Consider the following 19961-nt stretch of genomic DNA (forward strand, 5'->3'; position numbering starts at 1 on the left):
ACCACACCCAGAAATCTGCTCCTTTTATTTTCTGTTCCCAACACACTAGATGACCAGTTCTGATTACCTTTAGCCATACCCTCATCCTACTCCACCTCTGTTCCTATGGTGATGTAGAGGTTAACCCATGCCCTGTGTGTCCCCAGGCGCTCTCATTTGTTGACTTCTCTAACTGTAAAAGCCTTGTGTTCATGCATGTTAACATCAGAAGCCTCCTCCCTAAGTTAGCTTTATTCACTGCTTTAGCACACTCTGCCAACCCTGATGTCCTAGCCGTGTCTGAATTCTGGCTTACGAAGGCCACCAAAAATTCAGACATTTCCATCCCCAACTACAACATTTTACGTCAAGATAGAACTGCTAAAGGGGGTGGAGTAGCAATCTACTGCAGCGATAGCATGCAGAGTTCTGTCATACTATCCAGGTCTATGCCCAAACAGTTTCTACTATGCCCAAACAGAGCTTCTACTTTTAAAACTCCATCTCTCTAGAAATAAGTCTCTCACTGTTGTCGCTTGTTATAGACACCCTCAACTCCCAGCTGTTCCCTGGACACCATATGTGAATTGATTGTCCCCCATCTATCTTCAGAGTTCGTACTGTTAGGTGACCTAAACTGGGATATGCTTAACAACCCTGCCGTCTTACAATCTAAGACAGATGCCCTCAATCTCACACAAATTATCAAGGAACCTACCAGGTACAACCCTAAATCCGTAAACATGTCCACAGTCATCCCCCTCTTCAAAGGGTCCACTCTAGACCCAAACTGTTACAGACCTATATCCATCCTTCCCTGCCTTTCTAAAGTCTTCGAAAGCTAAGTTAACAAACAGATCACAGACCATTTCGAATCCCACCGTACCTTCTCCGCTATGCAATCCGGTTTCCGAGCTGGTCATGGGTGCACCTCAGCCATGCTCAAGGTCCTAAACAATATCACAACAGCCATCGATAAAAGACATTACTGTTCAGCTCTATTCATTGACCTGGCCAAGGGTTTCGACTCTGTGACGTCGCTCTTGCTGTGGGTGATTTTTTGATCAACCTCTACGCAGACGACACCATTCTGTATACATCTGGCCCTTCTTTGGACACTGTGCTAACAAACCTCCAAACAAGCTTCAATGCCATACAACACTCCTTCGAAGCCTCCAACTGCTCTTAAATGCTAGTAAAACTAAATACATGCTCTTCAACCGATCGCTGCCCACACCCACCCACCCGACTAGCATCACTACTCTGGACGGTTCTGACTTAGAATACGTGGACAACTATAAATACCTAGGTGTCTGGCTAGACTGTAAACTCTCCTTCCAGACTCATATTAAGCATCTCCAATCCAATATTAAATCTAGAATCAGCTTCCTATTTCGCAACAAAGCCTCCTTCACTCATGCTGCCAAACATACCCTAGTAAAACTGACTATCCTACCGATCTTTGACTTCGGCGATGTCATTTACAAAATAGCATCCAACACTCTACTTAGCAAATTGGATGCAGTCTATCACAGTGCCATCCGTTTTGTCACCAAAGCACCATATACTCCCCACCACTGCGACCTGTACAGTATGCTCTCGTTGGCTGGTCCTCGCTACATACTCGTCACCAAACCCACTGGCTCCAGGTCATCTATAAGTCTTTGCTAGGTAAAACTCTACCTTATCTCAGCTCACTGGTCACGCACTCCAACAGGTATATTTCACTGGTCATCCCCAAATTCAACACCTCTTTTGGTTGCCTTTCCTTCCAGTTCTCTGCTGCCAATGACGGGAATGAATTGCAAAAATCACTGAAGTTGGAGATCTATATCTCCCTCACTAACTTTAAGCTTCAGCTGTCAAAGCAGCTTACCGATCGCGGCAGCTGTACACAGCCCATCTGTAAATATCCCATCCAACTACTTACCTCATCCCCATATTTATTTTTGTTTTTCTGCTCTTTTGCACAACATTATTTCTACTTGCACATCCTCATCTGCACATTCTATCACTCCAGTGTTAATTGCTCAATTGTAATTACTTCGCCACTATGGCCTGTTTATTGCCTTACCTCCTTACTTAATTTGCACGCACTGTATACAGATTTTTCTATTGTGTTATTGACCGTACGTTTGTTTATCCCATGTGTAACTCTGTGTTGTTGTTTTTGTCGCACTGCTTTGCTTTATCTTGGCCAGGCTGCAGTTGGAAATGAGAACTTGTTTTCAACTGGCCTACCTGGTTAAATAAAGGTGAACCAAAAATAAAAACTCACGGGGACATTACGTCACCGCAAAATCTACGGGGAGAGCTCGAAAATTAAAGCTCCTTAGGTGCTGCCATAGTTACATTAGAAGTGCCCATCCAAGAAGGCTCAAGGTCATTGGCTGCAGATAAAATGTCAATTTTGTTATTTTAAATGTAACCTTTATTTAACTAATTGTGCACCACCCTATGGGACTCCCAATCACGGCCAGATGTGATACAGCCTGAAATTGAACCAGCGACTGTAGTGACGGCTCTTGTATTGAGATGTAATGTCTTAGACCGCTGCGCCACTTGGGAGCCCTCATGTTATCTCTACAGTAGCGTTGATTGGGCTGATCATGTCAAGATCATACCTTCAAAATCTTAGCTAGCCAGCTAGCCGTCATCATGAATCAAGTTGACAATCGACTAGCAAATCCTTTTCAATCCTTGTCAAATGAAGAGAAATAATGAGGAGATATATGATAGATAAAACATATTGGTGCTCATTGGCCATTGGACAATGAGTTTGGAAGGAATCAAGCTGTTAGTAGCCCATGTGCCTCACCCTAATAATTTGGTCCCTTTTCCCCTCATAACTTAGCCTACTGTTCTGACTTGGTGGTTCACATGTAGCCTATATCCTGTTTTAGAGAAATGTCATCATTAAATATTGTAAGAGCTTTCATTATCTGCTAATTATTATTATCTGCTTTATTTATCCTACGGTTCTGACTTGGTGTACAGGGTGAATACTGTAAGAACGGTCCATGTTCTGAATTCTGTCGTTGTACATTTCAGAAGTGCTAAACAAATAGTTATATTGACTACTACATCCGCCCTAGCTCGCTCATTAATGTCTAAGAGAGGTTAAATGCAGAAGACACATTTCAGTTGAATGCTTTCAGTTGTACAACTGACGAGGTATCCCCCTTTCCCTTTCCTAATCAAAATAACAGATTGCCTCTTATCCGCTCATTGTCCCCTTATGCCATAGTTTTTACACCTCAATTGTCAGTAGAAACCACATTTGTTTAGACAAGTCAGCCGTATAAGATATGTTTTTTTAAAGGCAGTAAATGAGGCTGAATGAACTGTTTTGCTGCTAGACAAGGCTCCGCTGATAACCAGCTGTAATAGTGGTAAGGTGTTGGGACAGCTTTGTGTCCTGTAGGCCTTAACAGTTTGTGGGCACCGTTTGTCACCGTTATAGTCCAATTAATGTATTGTTTAGTGTTGTATTGACTTTGCTGGCATGCAACATCAACATTATTTTATTTTAGTTTGCCCCATCAAAATGTACATGCTAAAATCTCCACTGATGGAGATATGGATTTGGGTGGATACTTAATTCTCCGTAACTGTCCAATAATTATGATGGTGATTCTGATCTAACCATACATTGTGCCCCTAACCTGAGAGGGTGGAAGTTCAATATGTAGCTAGATGTAGTTAGACTAAACTAAAAGCGTGAATAGTTAAAACAAGTAGGATGAGTCAACATGTTTTGTCCACACACACACACATGGACAGCCACATAATATTTAGCTTTAGTTGATCGGACTAAATAGTTTTTGGTATCTTAGTTGTCACTGTATTAGACTAAGCAGAGGTGATTTGACGTTGTTGAATAGTGGAGGCAGCTCCAGTTTTCTTTGCAACTTGCGTTTAACTCTCTGTGGTTCTAAATCAATAGTTGTTTAGTGGTCTGAAAATGTCAGACTACATAATTTGCTTAACCATGTTGTAGGTCATGTCTGTTACTGTACATTAATATGCTTTGGCTTAATTTATTGCACACATTAGTTTTATGAGAAGGGCTCTTTCATTAGTTTTGTTTGTATTAATTTATTGCTGGTACCCTCCTACCTGAGCGGCATGAGGCCTGTGTGGCGTTGCACTGTTAAAATCATCCCAGTGTGGAGACCTATGTGTTGCAAAGCCACATGCTCAAAGTCCTCTCTGCTGTGGGTAATATTAATACAGAGAGAACCATTGTAAATGTCTTTTCTCTTTTTAATGCCATTATGTTTACCATGTCAATGCCCTTAAATCTGTAGTTTGAAGCATATATATATATATATATATATATATACATTGTTTCACTATATTACATAATCAACAAGAAGCATATCACACAATACCTTACAAGTGTGTCTATTTTCATTCTTGGCATCCGATCAAGTTTGTTTGTCAACTAACTCTCCTGGTAAATTAATTTTTATGTTTTAGGTTTTCAGAACTCAAGTCCCCTTACATGCGTACTTAATACACATCCGAGGCTGACGAGTGCTAATTTCACTCAACAACTTTCTAAGAAGGGTAGTAGACATTTACAGATTATAGTCTAGCCCAAAACTAATGAGACGGTTTCAGCATGTTCAAAGTAACACTACAAAACAGAATTTATTTATTTTTCTCACAAAAGGGCTTCATTACAGACATAAATCCCTTCAGCACTCCCCCCTCCTCAGACGATCCTGCAGGTGATGAAGACGGAGGTGGAGGGTGTTAAGGGAATTTTTTATCAATGATGACTAATTATGTATACATTTCAATCAGGAATGACTAATCAGAATACTATTATGTTACTGTATATGTACTAATCCGAATACTATTATGTTACTGTATATGTACTAATCCGAATACTATTATGTTACTGTATATGCACTAATCAGAATACTATTATGTTGCTGTATATGTATGAGTTTTCTTTCTTGATCCCAGTGCTGAATATAATGTGTGTAAATGTGGTCAAGAGTTAGAACAATGACTGTCTGTTCCTTGGTAGAAATAAATGAACGATATCTTCAGACTGGCTAGAATGCTTATCTACACAAGAACACCTTGGCTCATAAATTATATTAAATTTGTAGGAAGGCGATGTGGGAAGGCTTGAGATACTGCCTTTGTACCAGGGTGGGAGAAGAGATGGGTTGGTACTGGAACTAATGATGTCATTTTCAGTTTATAACCTGTGGTAACCTGTATCGTGTTCAGTACACTCGTGAATAAACTCTGCTGATTGACTTTAAGACTGGGCTCTGTCCATTATTATAGAATAAGGGTCTTACAAATCCTTATGAATTGACAGTGTTTAATTTTAATTGGGTATTAAAACATAGAGCAATCTAATTCCTTTAACAGAGGGCTGGCGTGATTACACGTGGTCTGTGGTTGTGAGGCCGGTTCGGCTATATAGCCAAATTCTCTAAAACATGTTGGAGGCGGATTATGTTAAATAACTGAACATCCAATTCTTTGGCCACAGCTCTGTTGGACATTCCTGCAGTCAGCATGTCAATTGCACGTTCTCTCAAAACGTGAGACATACAGTGGGGCAAAAAAGTATTTAGTCAGCCACCAATTGTGCAAGTTCTCCCACTTAAAAAGATGAGAGAGGCCTGTAATTTTCATCATAGGTATACTTCAACTATGACAACAAAATGAGAAAAAAAATCCAGAAAATTACATTGTAGGAATTGTAGTGAATTTATTTGCAAATTATGGTGGAAAATAAGTATTTGGTGCATGTACCTTAACTGTTCAGTTAAGATATTTTATATTACAAATGGGTTTAATGAAAAGCTGATGAATGATGAACTGTACAGGGAACAAGACTCCCAACTAATAAATATACAGATAATTACCACTCTTCGACCCTCTCATTCAAGCCTCTGCCTGGCACCGAAAGTATAAATGTATAGCTGTGTGTGTCTGTCCAGTTGGTAAGTCCTTCAGAAATTACTGCTTGTAGACCATCACATTCATGTCATTTCTTTTTATAAATAAAACAAGATCACAGGCTAGGTTCAAACACAGATAGGATAGGCAAACATTCCAGGTTTCATTACATTTTTATGAAAATAAGAGACATTGGCAAAGCAACTGCCTTGTCATTGCTTCTCCCTCTTTCAGAGATCACAGTTTACAGGGAATGTTTGACTGTGAACTCAGAACACACGAGAGTGAATACTCATGGCATTATGAGAAGAAATACAGATTACAGCACCGGACACCATATTCTTAATACATGATCAATGTTTGCTTAAAAAAAATAAACCCACACACACACACTTGGAGAAGCATGTGTCTCCTCTGCATGCCATGTCCACACATTATTTAAAGTAGACATGATTGGAGGAATCCATCACAAAAACAGGAATAAGGACACAAAACAGCCCATACCAAATCCAGTCAGGATTATTTTGTGGTCAACACTGATCACAGGGCCAGATAATGATCATGTAAAAGGTGGTAAATGGATTCCTTATATTTATATGCTACTAGTGGTCAACTGTAAATTGGCAGGTTAACTGGGATGTTCAACTGAAGTCAAAGAGACTCATCCAACAGATGTGGCCAGTTCAGAGTTCAGGCACACACCCTTAACCTGAATGCAAAAAGTGGCATAATATGCACAACCACTCAGAAAGTATTCATACCCCTTGACTTATTCAACATTTTGTTGTTACAGCCTGAATTCAAAATGGATTAAATATTTATTTTTCTCACCCATTTACACACAATACCCCATAATGACACAGTGAAAACTTGTTTTTAGACATTTTTTCAAATGTATTGAAAATGAAATACAAAAAGATCTCATTTTACATAAGTATTCACACCCCTGAATCAATACATGTTAGAATCACATTTGGCAGTGATTACAGCTGCGAGCCTTTCTGGGTAAGTCTCTAAGCGCGTTGGACACCTGGAATATACAATATTTACCTATTTATTCTTTTCAAAGTTCTTCAAGCTCAAATTGATTGTTGATCATTGCTAGACAACCATTTTCAACTCTTGCCAAAGCTTTTCAAGCAGATTGAAGTCGAAACTAACTCGGCCAATTAGGAACATTCAGTGTCTTCTTGGTAAGCAACTCCAGTGTTGATTTGGCCTTGTGCTATAGGTTATTGACCTGCTGAAAGGTGAATTCATCTCCCAGTGGTACTCCGTAATGTCTTGTATTTGCCCCAAACATAACACTTTGTATTCAGGACAAAAAGTGAATTGCTTTGCCACATTTTTGCATTATTATTTTAGTGCCTTGTTGCAAACAATGTTTTGGAATATTTATATACTGTACAAGCTTTCTTCTTTTCACTCTGTCAATTAGGTTAGTAATGTGGAGTAACTACAAATGTTGTTGATCCATCAATGCCTTGGTAAGCAGCTCCAGTGTATATTTGGCATTTTACAACAGGTGGGTCTAATGCTGATTGGTAAATAGGCATTTTAACGTCATAGATTTAGCTGGTGGTAACTTGTGGAATAGACACGAGCTAAATATGACATTTAAAATGCCTATTTACTATTTTCGGTCTGACTGTGCAATCCACTGTCTCATCAGACCAGCCAAGCAATTTATAAACTTCATCTCCACTATAAAAAACAGACATTTTCTCATTTTTTTTTCCTATCACAGCCATTAAACTCTTTTTTTTAGTCACCATTGGCCTTCTGGTCAAATTCCTGAGAGGTCTCCTTCCTCCGGCAACTGAGTTAGGAAGGTCGCCTATATCTTTGTAGTGACTGGATGGTGTATCAATGTACCCAAAGTGCAATTAGTAATGTCACCATGCTCAAAGGGGTATTCAATGTATACTTTTTTTTTACCCATCTACCAATTGGTGCCCTTCTTTGCGAGGCATTGGAAAACCTCCCTGGTCTTTGTGTTTGAAATTCAATGCTCGACTGAGGTACCTTACAATTCTGTATGTGTGTCCATGGAACTTATGTGACTTGTTAAGCAAATGTTTTCTCCTGAACTTATTTAGGCTTGCCATAACAAAGGGGTTGAATACTTATTGACTCATGACATTTCAGTTTTTCAGTTTTTATTAATGAGTAAACATTTCAAAACAAATTATTCCACATTGACGTTATGGGGTATTGTATGTAGGTAGGTCAGTGACAGAATACATGTTTAATTGAGGCTGTAACACAACAAAATGTGGGGAAAGTCAAAAAGGGTGTGAATACCTTCTGAAGGCACTGTAATTTAGCATTTCTTTGTCACTGGTAACACAAATATACCCATCACTTCACACAAATTAGAACACAACATTTGTGATATTGACAAATGTTCTTAATATATGGCCACAGACAACCTTTTGTGGATGGCAGGCCACGTTTTTGAACATCACTGAAAACTACTGGTTGCCCTCTGAATTCCTCCCTTGTTTCTTACTTCTCTCGTGGCAAGAGCTCACTGGAGCTGCAATGTGTACAAAGTTGCAAGAACCTGTGGTCAAATTAGTTTTAAAGGAGAGCACCAGGGATGCACAATATATAGGTGGACATATCGGAATCGGACGAAATTAGCTAAAAATGCCAACATCGGTATCACCCCGATGTCTAGTTTAACGGCGATGCTAAAAACGAATGTCAAAGTTACCGGTCATACCTATATAATGTATAGGACGTAATACAGGACGTAATGACGCCACGTAAAATGTGCTATAGGTGCAACACAGCATTCCTAACCTAGCCCACAATGTCTGCTGTGTGAATCGAGCAGTCAACGAGTCAAGCAGTCATTTGAAAGAGTAAGAACATTTCAGCGAGACAACTCAAAGGCGAAATCCATTAAAGCCAAGATAATGGAATTCATTGCCCTTGACAACCAACCGCTCTGTCGTGGGTGATGATGGCTTTCCCGACTGGTCGAGCACCGGTACACACTACCAAGTGTGCTATTTTTCAGATGTTGCCCTACCGAAGTCACACATTGATAGCATCACTGCTATTAGCTTCACGACATACATACTATGGAACGCCGTTTGGGTCTTTGCGTGTCAAAAAAGATAGTAGACAGTAGCACTCTCAAAGCTGTACAAAAAAAGTCTGCAAACACCGGCCACGAACCATGTGTCAACAATACCTCCTTGGTAATAAAGCGTTATTTGTTCGACTGCAACTTCTGGGGTAGCTAGTTAGCTTTAGCTTGGTACCTAGCTAGCACCAATACAACCAGCCTGAAAACAATGACCAGTAGAAACTGCAGTCATTTTCATTATTCTTATCAACTATTTAGGGATCCTTGTGAGTAAGTATTAGCTAGGTTGCTACTTGTTGTTAGCCTATTAAAATTGAACTTCGGTTCATGAAAATAAATAGCTAGCCAGCTACTTAACCCTGTTACCCAAAGCTAACGTTATAAGCAGCTAGCTAGTTTCATCTGGCTAGTGAGGCTCAACTGGACCGGGTTACGTGTTGTGAAGCTAGCCACAATAAGGATTAAGCACAATAGTGGAATTTGCGGTTTGACTTCAAAATAAAAGTATGTCATTGACAGTGATGCAAATGAATAGAAATAGTAGAATTATGCCATACTTTTATTTCGAAAGTCCACTATCGTGGCTAATCCCACATAGATGGGTCCGACCACCATTAATCAAACAAGAACTATCTTATCAATTAGGCTTATTTTAGATGACATCTAGCTAGCTAGCTAACTATATAGCTACTGAAACAGATTGTCATTTTGCTATGTTTTGGGGAAGAAAATGATTTGCATCCATTAGCTAGCTAGATTGTTTTTATGACCAGCACTGTAGGTGCGCGAGACAACTTTACCAGCATCATAGCATTTCGATGAATCATTGTGACATGAAATACAAGTGAGTGCAATCAATGTGTCAAAACTACGTAAAAAATGTATGAACGAGTTAAATTATTATTTGACGTGCAGTCGTATTCAGGTCCTGATTGGTAAAATGGTGTTATTTGACACGAAAAGACCCAAACGGTGTTCCATAGAAATCCTGGTTGAGAATGAAATGACTGAACAACGAAACAGCACAGCAAGTACAGTTGAAGTCTGAAGTTTACATACACTTAAGTTGGAGTCATTAAAACTTGTTTTTCAACCACTCCACAAATTTCTTGGTAATTAACAAACTATAACTTTGGAAAGTCGGTTAGGACATCTACTTTGTGCACGACACATGATTTTTCCAACAATTGTTTACAGACAGATTATTTCACTTATAACTCACTGTATCACAATTCCAGTGGGTCAGAAGTTTACCTACACTAAGTTGACTGCCTTTAAACAGCTTGGAAAATTCCAGAAAATGATGTCATGGGTTTAGAAGTTTCTGACAGGCTCTAATTGACATCATTTGAGTCAATTGGAGGTGTACCTGTGGATGTATTTCAAGACCTACCTAAGACCTAACTCAGTGCCTCTTTGCTTGACATCATGGGAAAATCAAAAGAAATCAGCCAAGAACTCCACAAGTCTGGTTAATCCTTGGGAATAATTTCCAAACGCATGAAGGTACCACATTCATCTGTACAAACAATAGTACGCAAGTATAAACACCACGGGATCACGCAGCCGTCATACCGCTCAGGAAGTAGACGCATTCTGTCCCCTAGAGATGAACGTATTTTGGGGCAAATCAATCCCAGAACAGCAGCAAAGGACCTTGTGAAGATGCTGGAGGAAACAGGTACAAAAATATCTATATCCACAGTAAAACGAGTCCTATATTGACATAACCTGAAAGGCCGCTCAGCAAGGAAGAAGCCACTGCTCAAAAGCCACCATAAAAAAGCCAAACTATAGTTTGCAACTGCACATGGGGACAAATGTTGTACTTTTTGGAGAAATGTCCTCTGGTCTGATGAAACAAAAATAGAACTGTTTGACCATCGTTATGTTTGGAGGAAAAAAGGGGAGGATTGCAAGCTGAAGAACACCATCCCAACCGTGAAGCACGGGGGTGGCAGCATTATGTTGTTGTCATGTTTGCTAGAGGAAGGACTGGTGCACTTCACAAAATAGATGGCTTCATGAAGATGGAAAATTATGTGGATATATTGAAGCAACATCTCAAGACATGAATCAGGAAGTTAAAACTTGGTCGCAAATGGGTCTTCCAAATGGACAATGATCCAAAGCATACTTCAGAAGTTGTTGCAAAATGACAACAAAGTCAAGCTATTGGAGTGGCCATCACAAAGCACTGACCTCAATCCTATTGAACATTTGTGGGCAGAACTGAAAAAGCATGTGCGAGCAAGGAGGCCTTGACTGAGTTACACTAGTTCTGTCAGGAGGAATGGGCCAAAATTCACCCAACTTATTGTGGGAAGCTTGTGGAAGGCTACCCGAAACATTTGACTCAAGTTAAACAATTTAAAGGCAATGCTACCAAATACTAATTGAGTGTATGTAAACTTCGGACCCACTGGGAATGTAATGAAAGAAATAAAAGCTGAAATAAATAATTCACTCTTCTATTACTCTGACATTTCACATTCTTAAAATAATGTGGTGATCCTAACTGACCGAAAACAGGGAATATTTACTAGGATTAAATGTCAGGAATTGTGAAAAACTGAGTTTAAATGTATTTTGCTAAGGGGTATGTAAACTTACGACTTCAACTGTAAGTGAAAGAAATAGGTTTTGATTATGTTTGACTGGTAATGGGGACATGTAAATGCCAACAAAATAACTTTTTGGTCAGGGTGGTGTGTGTAACCTTTATTTAACTAGGCAAGTCAATTAAGAACAAATTATTATTTACAATGACAGCCTGGGCGACACTGGGCCAGTTGTGCGCCGCCCTATGGGACTCCCAATCACGGCCGGATGTGATACAGCCTGGATTCGAACCAGGGACTGTAGTGACACCTCTTGCACTGAGATGCAGTGCCTTAGACCGCCGTGTCCATGTGTGCGTGTTAACTATTTACCTGTACTAGAGTGCTTAAAAGGCCGCTAATTTCTTAAAATATCTGGGTTTTTTGGCAAGGAAAATATTGGATATCGGTATCGGCCAAAAAAAGTCATATCGGTGCATCACTAGAGAGCACTCCAGTTTTTGTGGGCTTATGGTGTTTGTGAATAGGTATAATTATTGGGTAAAGCACTTCTGATAGAAGGCAAATTAGCACTTTCGAATGCAACCATATATCATGCTACTACTAGTGAGACCCTTTGAAAAATAAACATTTGGCATTTTTTCCTATAGATGGAAATCAACTATCCAATTTTAAAGCCTACATAGAACTTAATTAAACTGTGTCCTATAAATATTGCAAAATTAAGTCATAGATTCTAATAAATAAAAAAATAGTGCAACTTTGCTGGTATAGTAAAAGGAGATTATACCCTCAGCATTCAACCAAGACAAAATATATTGGATATAATTTTGATTCGTTCACATTAAGTCTCACTCCTCAGACCTCTTACTTTTGAGTGGCTACATTATTATTTAGATTAAAAACAAGATTAACAAAACTCTTCATTTGTAAGTAACTTTACTTCAGTAAAACACCTAGCCCATTGATAACATGCTGCTCCGGCTTTATCCACTGGGGGGTTTAAGGTGAGGGGGTGGTTGTACATTGGTCTCACTGAGGTACCGGTTAGGAAGGAGAACAGTGGCACAGGTTGTGCGGTGGTTGATTTTATCACTCCTCAGTCAAAGCCATCCCTGTCACAGGCAAGCGGCGATAAAAGAAGCTGGATCCTCGGAAGAGATGGCCCTAATGGGTGAGAAATAAAAAGACAGTTTCAGACATGCACTACCAGAGAAAACACACACACACACACACACACACACACACGTTCCATTTGCTCCAGCTGAATGAGCGTGACTGTACCTCGTGGCTCAGACGAGCCCAACAGTGGACCCAGGACTTAAAGATGGGAGAGTTAGGGGGAAGACCAGCCACCAACCTGTGAACACACAAGACAGAGATCCATTATAAGCTGAACCCACAAGCTAACACTTCATGTTATTTGTCTCTCAAACAAACACATTTAAACTGTATCCTATTATTTTGTGATATATCAAGGCTATACTTTGATATGAAAGTCATGACAGACACACCATTATTCTCAAATGGCACCAGCTATAGGACAGTTAAGTACAGGTAACAGACAGTAACAAGGCCATGTGGTACTTTCTATTGTTGTACTCTTGACTTAAATCAAATGTGCTTCAGTGAGAGTTCACTGACCTGGGTATGCTTGGAAACCTTATAAATTGAATCTGGTTATTCAAATATGCAATGTAATAACAAATGATGCATGATGTTGAGTAATCTTAAGTCAAAACTTTAACTAGGCCACTCAGGAACATGCAATGTCTTGGTAAGCAGCTCCAGTGTATATTTGGCCTTATACAACAGGTGGGTCTAATGCTGATTGGAAAATAGGCATTTTAATGTCATAGATTTAGCCGGTGGTAACTTGTGGAATAGACACTGACATTAAAATGCCTATTTACTATTTTCCATCTGACTGCGCAATCCACTGTCTCATCGGACATACCAAGCAATTTATAAACTTCATCTTCACTATAAAAAGCATCTAGACATTATCTCACATTTCTCTTAGACTAGTTTTCAACAGCAGAGATTTGTATAAACCTTGCTCTCTGTCTCTCCGACATTTGCAACATTGTTTCAATATTCAAATTCGACCTACAGCTGTCCCATAGTAATGAACATGTCTGTAGTCGGGACGAGAGACAGGCAGGCAGCGTTTCTCAGCTAGCTAACATTAGGCTATAACTAGCAATGCAAATGGCTCTGAGATAAGAATAATATAACAACTACACAGATCATACACATAACGTTAGCTAGCTAGCCAGCCAGCTAACGTTGCCTAGGTAACAGTACACTAACTTGAAATGAAAACGAAATGTGTAATATCTAAAAATGTAGCTAGCTAGACAATTATACATGGATGCTTCTCCCTCTCTGTCACAGATGCCATTGTTGCCTTTGGTTTGAAGATGTAATCCGGAGACAGGTGTTTTATACAACAGCCAGTGTGTTCTCTTTATCGACTCTGTCTGCATATTTGCAATCAAACGGCAGAATTTTCTCCATCTCCTCAGCTATCATACTCTAATTCCACTGATTTCAAACTTATGCCGTTCTGCTACGTAATATCTTTCAAAAGAGCCGCTTTAGAATTACCTACACATACTGACCATCATGTTAGACAGAAGCATGCTACATTGGGGTGGCAACGTAGCCTAGTGATTAGAGCGTTGGACTAGTAACCGGGAAGGTTGCAAGTTCAAACCCCTGAGCTGACAAGGTACAAATCTGTCGTTCTGCCCCTGAACAGGCAGTTAACCCACTGTTCCTAGGCAGTCATTGAAAATAAGAATTTGTTCTTAACTGACTTGCCTAGTTAAATAAAGGTAAAATAAAATAAACATGGCAGGCCAATCCGAACTCCTCTCTCAGCATGTTCCAGAAGGCATGTCTGCCTTCGTCTCGGGTCTAACAACACCCATGTCAATCTATTCTCCAAACACCGGCTTCTCAGGCATTTTCACTTAATTGTGTTTTAGGTTATTGTCCTGCAGAAAGGTGAATTTGTCTCCCAGTGTCAGTTGGAAAGAAGACTGAAGAAGGTTTTCTAGGTCTTCTAGGATATTGCCTGTGCTTAGCTCTATTCTATTTATCTTTTATCTTAAACTCCCTAGTCCTTGCCGAGGAAAAGCATACCCATAACATGATGCAGCCACCACCATGCTTGAAAATATTAAGAGTAGTACTCAGTGATGTGTTGGATTTGCCTCAAACATAACACTTTTAATTTAGGACAAAGTACATTTTTATTGCAAACAGGATGCATGTTGTGAAATATTTTTATTCTGTACAGGCTTCCTTCTTTTCACTCTGTCATTTAGATTAGTATTGTGGAGTAACTACAATGTCATTGATCCATTCTCAGTTTTCTCCTATCACAGCCATTAAACTCTGTAACTGTTTTAAAGTCACCATTGGTCTTATGGTGAAATCCCTGAGCAGATTCCTTTCTCTCCGGCAACTGAGTTAGGATGGACGCCTGTACCTTTGTAGTGACTCGGTGTATTGATACACCATCCAAAGTGTAATTAAAACTTCACCATGCTCAAAAAAAAAAATCAAACAATAGTTGCCCATCAAACAATAGTTGCCCTTTACGAGGCATTGGAAAACCTCCCTGCTCTTGGTGGTTGAATGTGCTTGAAGTTCACCTTAAGGAATTGTTACATATAGTTAGTTGTATGTGTGGGGTACAGAGATGGGGTAGTCATTCAAAAATCATGTTAACTACTATTATTGCACACATAGTTCATGCAACTTATGTGATTTGTTAAAGTTATTACTCCTGAACTTATTCATGCTTGCCCAAAACAAAGGGGTGGAATTCTTATTCACTGTAGACATTTCAGCTTTTCATTTTTCTAAATTTGTGAAAGTCCACTTTGATATTAAGGGATATTGTGTGTAGATTAGAGACACAACATTTCAATGTAATCCATTTTTAATTCAGGCTGTAACACAACAAAATGTGATTTGTTTCAGGAAACTAGGCGTACGTCGCGGGTCACTACTTCATAGGAGAGCCATTTGAATGTAAACTTTACAAAAAAAATCTAATTGTGTTTTTTTTAAATCAGAAATGCCTTCTGGAACATGTGAGCTTTTTATGCTTCTACACCTGCATTGCTTGCTGTTTGGGGTTTTAGGCTGGGTTTCTGTACAGCACTTTGAGATATCAGCTGATGTACGAAGGGCTATATAAATACATTTGATTTGATGTGCCTTAATAACAAACATGTATGCCATTTATGAATATAATTGTTAAATTACAAGCCTAGTTGGTTTATTCACAGAAAGTCAGCACCCTTCCCGCTAGCCATAATTGGCTGAGATAATGAGTGGGCTGGACATGCCGAGAGATGAGTTCAGATTGGTCTGCCATATAGCATGCTTCTGTCTATTTGAGCTGGTCAGTAGGTGTCTAACGCAGCTTTTTTTTTAAAGATATCTATATATATCATAGCAGAACCGTATAACTGTTCTCCACTTTTGAAATCAGTGGAATAAGAGTATGATAGTTTAGGGGATGGAGAAAACACCTGTCTCCGGATTACATCTTCAAACTATGGGCAACCATTTGTATTTTTTAGCTATTATGGATCCCCATTAGCTGCCAAAGCAGCAGCTACTCTTCATGGGGTTCAGCGAAATGAAGGCAGCCGTGACAGGGAGAAGCGTCTATCCATGGTGTTTATGGGCAAGATAGTCTAGCTAGCTACATTTTCAAATATTACACATTTCTAATTTTGACAGAAAGTAATTTTTATTTCAAGTTTAAAGTGGCTGGCTCACTAGCTAACGTTACGTGTATGATCTGTGTAGTAATATTATTTGTATATCGCAGAGCTATTTGCTTTGCTAGTTATAGCCTAATGTTAGCTAGTTACAATTGAACGTGGTTGTTTAGCTAACTGCAGATTCATGCAGGGTAGTAACATCATAGTAACATACATTTCTTAACAAAAAAATACTCCACTATGCAAGTAACCATTGCAATAGAATGTCACTGTGACAACTGTTGATAGACGTAGCTGGTAAATTCGTTCTGGCTATCTACTCCTATTTCAGAGCACTCTCGTCTGTGTGTGCCAGAGAGCAGAATAACTGACAAATTTACAAATGCTCAACATCTGAATATGGCCGGTGTCAGTAAACGTTGGCAAAAAAGTGTAAATTGTTGCCAGCAGCACAGTTGCAGTCACCAACACTGGATAACATGAAAACAGCCTAACCAGCTCTGCTACGGTGAGTAAAATGGTCAGTGAGCTGTTCTCTCATTTGTGTCTGGAAGTAGCTAGCATGCTAGCCAACATTTGCCAGTTAGCTTGGGTGCATGACTACTGCGGTTAGGACAGAATAAGAGGGTGTGAACGATGCTGAATGGGTGGACAAAGAAGAGCTCTCCAGTAAGTACCAAAACATTAAAAAGTAAGGTTACAAGTTTATCAACTTCCAAAGCAGAATTGCTTTCCCATTGTTCTTCAACTGTAGTGTATGATTTACCATTTTCTAGCTCTCTACTTTAATCCAACGTAAAAAACATAATACTGAATTGAGACGGTCAGTCACAAATGTGGAAAAAGTCAAGGGGTGTGAATACTTTTAAGGTACTATATTCACTCGCTGCCGGGTTGGAGCGAGCGGTCGCATTCGCACTTCGGTCCGCAGGTAGTATTACTTTTCATTACTTTTCATTATAGTACAACGGTTTGATTTGTCTAATCTTAGCAATTTCTTCTTAGCTAGCTACATAGCCGTCTTTGTATCAAAGATAATTGCGTAATTATCGTATTTCGTCGTCCTAACGGCAGCACCGTAGAAACTATTACACTCAACTGAACGACTTGATTAGTGTAGTGTTAGCTAGCTACATAGTTGTCTTTGCTGTCTTCGTATCCAAGATAATTGTGTAGTTTAGAGTGTGTAGTCTTAGAGTGATTATCTTAATTTACCGAGGTTAGCTAGCCAGCTATTTGTCGTCCTTAACGTAGGAGACACTGCTAGCTAGCTAACAGCTAACAGCTAGCCAACAACAACCCGGTCGCATTCCGCTTCGCTCCACAGGTAGTATCACATTTTCATTTCATTTCATTACAGCACAACGGCTTGATTTGCTTGATCGTAGCTAGCTACATAGCCGCTACATAGCCGTCCTGTATCAAAGATAATTGTGTAGTCTAGAGCGATTTTCTAGGTTAGCTAGCCAGCTATAGTCGTTCTTTTAACGCAACGTAACGTAATCAACACTGCTAGCTAGCCAGCTAGCCCCGAATAGTAGCACTGTAGAAACTATTACACTCAACGGAACGACTTGATTAGTGTAGTGTCAACAACGCAGCCACTGCCAGCTAGCCTACTTCAGCAGTACTGTATCATTTTAATCATTTTAGTCAATAAGATTCTTGCTACGTAAGCTTAACTTTCTGAACATTCGAGACGTGTAGTCCACTTGTCATTCCAATCTCCTTGCATTAGCGTAGCCTCTTCTGTAGCCTGTCAACTATGTGTCTGTCTATCCCTGTTCTCTCCTCTCTGTACAGACCATACAAACACTCCACACCGCGTGGCCGCGCCACCCTAATCTGGTGGTCCCAGCGCGCACGACCCACGTGGAGTTCCAGGTCTCCGGTAGCCTCTGGAACTGCCGATCTGCGGCCAACAAGGTAGAGTTCATCTCAGCCTATGCCTCCCTCCAGTCCCTCGACTTCTTGGCACTGACGGAAACATGGATCACCACAGATAACACTGCTACTCCTACTGCTCTCTCCTCGTCCGCCCACGTGTTCTCGCACACCCCGAGAGCTTCTGGTCAGCGGGGTGGTGGCACCGGGATCCTCATCTCTCCCAAGTGGTCATTCTCTCTTTCTCCCCTTACCCATCTGTCTATCGCCTCCTTTGAATTCCATGCTGTCACAGTTACCAGCCCTTTCAAGCTTAACATCCTTATCATTTATCGCCCTCCAGGTTCCCTCGGAGAGTTCATCAATGAGCTTGATGCCTTGATAAGCTCCTTTCCTGAGGACGGCTCACCTCTAACAGTTCTGGGCGACTTTAACCTCCCCACGTCTACCTTTGACTCATTCCTCTCTGCCTCCTTCTTTACACTCCTCTCCTCTTTTGACCTCACCCCTCACCTTCCCCCCTACTCACAAGGCAGGCAATACGCTCGACCTCATCTTTACTAGATGCTGTTCTTCCACTAACCCCATTGCAACTCCCCTCCAAGTCTCCGACCACTACCTTGTATCCTTTTCCCTCTCGCTCTCATCCAACACTTCCCACACTGCCCCTACTCGGATGGTATCGCGCCGTCCCAACCTTCGCTCTCTCTCCCCCGCTACTCTCTCCTCTTCCATCCTATCATCTCTTCCCTCTGCTCAAACCTTCTCCAACCTATCTCCTGATTCTGCCTCCTCAACCCTCCTCTCCTCGCTTTCTGCATCCTTTGACTCTCTATGTCCCGTATCCTCCAGGCCGGCTCGGTCCTCCCCTCCCGCTCCGTGGCTCGACGACTCATTGCGAGCTCAAAGAACAGGGCTCTGGGCAGCCGAGCGGAAATGGAGGAAAACTCGCCTCCCTGCGGACCTGGCATCCTTTCACTCCCTCCTCTCTACATTTTCCTCCTCTGTCTCTGCTGCTAAAGCCACTTTCTACCACTCTAAATTCCAAGCATCTGCCTCTAACCCAGAGGTGGGCAAACTTTTCCCTCCTGACTCCTCCCCCACAATGGGTTCTAAACCATTTGAAAGAGGGGCCGGGCCAGGAGCATTTGGAGGGAGTGTTTGGGCCGGATATACTAAAGCATTAAATGTAGTGTGTGCAAACCTCATAGCACAGTAAGAACACTACAACCCAATTTATTAACTGTCTTTCAAATGTGAAAAATAGCCCTTATCAGTTAATAAATTTGTCTCAAGGAATATGCAAGATATGGCATTTACATACTATTTCCAGATACTGGGAGGAGAAATGTAAATAGATTAAAATAACATACGCACTGTGATTTATCAAGATTGCGTCTGTTTTTAATAAGTTTCAATCGAAGGTGCAAAGTTAAAGAAATCAACATTTATTGAAAAATGGAATCACTTTCAACATTCAAAACATATTATTACACAACGAAATACTCAAGCTCAATAATATCTACTTGTGTTAAACTCCAGCAAAATCATGGATGGATTGTCCTGACCGCGCGCTCTACAAACTCGCCACGGACGCCCCTCTGCCTCACGCGCAAACAGTACACGTGTATCGTTGCCAAGCACACAGACATAGGCTGTATTAAATATCCTACCTGCAGCTGAAAATTTAAATTTAAATTAAGAGCGTGTGCGGCGTGTTAATTAAGCTACTGTACCGCTGCTGTGCGTAAA

At 40.4% G+C, this 19961-nt stretch overlaps 1 protein-coding gene across 2 annotated transcripts in view; it reads right to left on the reverse strand.

Moving 5' to 3' along the window:
- Window positions 1-8055: 8055 nt before the first annotated feature.
- LOC118360227 (mitochondrial carrier homolog 1-like) overlaps window positions 8056-19961 on the reverse strand; it is a 44530-nt gene continuing 32624 nt past the window's right edge. For both annotated transcript variants that reach the window (XM_035739509.2, XM_035739508.2), the window contains exons 11-12: window positions 12859-12934; window positions 8056-12741 (exon numbers count right to left, since the gene is read on the reverse strand). In XM_035739509.2, the coding sequence (XP_035595402.1) occupies window positions 12867-12934 (68 nt within the window). In that variant the 3' untranslated portion in view covers window positions 8056-12741; window positions 12859-12866. The remainder of the gene's footprint in view (window positions 12742-12858; window positions 12935-19961) is intronic.

The sequence above is a fragment of the Oncorhynchus keta genome, chromosome 27, assembly GCF_023373465.1.
Source record: "Oncorhynchus keta strain PuntledgeMale-10-30-2019 chromosome 27, Oket_V2, whole genome shotgun sequence".
Taxonomy (NCBI): Eukaryota; Metazoa; Chordata; class Actinopteri; order Salmoniformes; family Salmonidae; genus Oncorhynchus; species Oncorhynchus keta.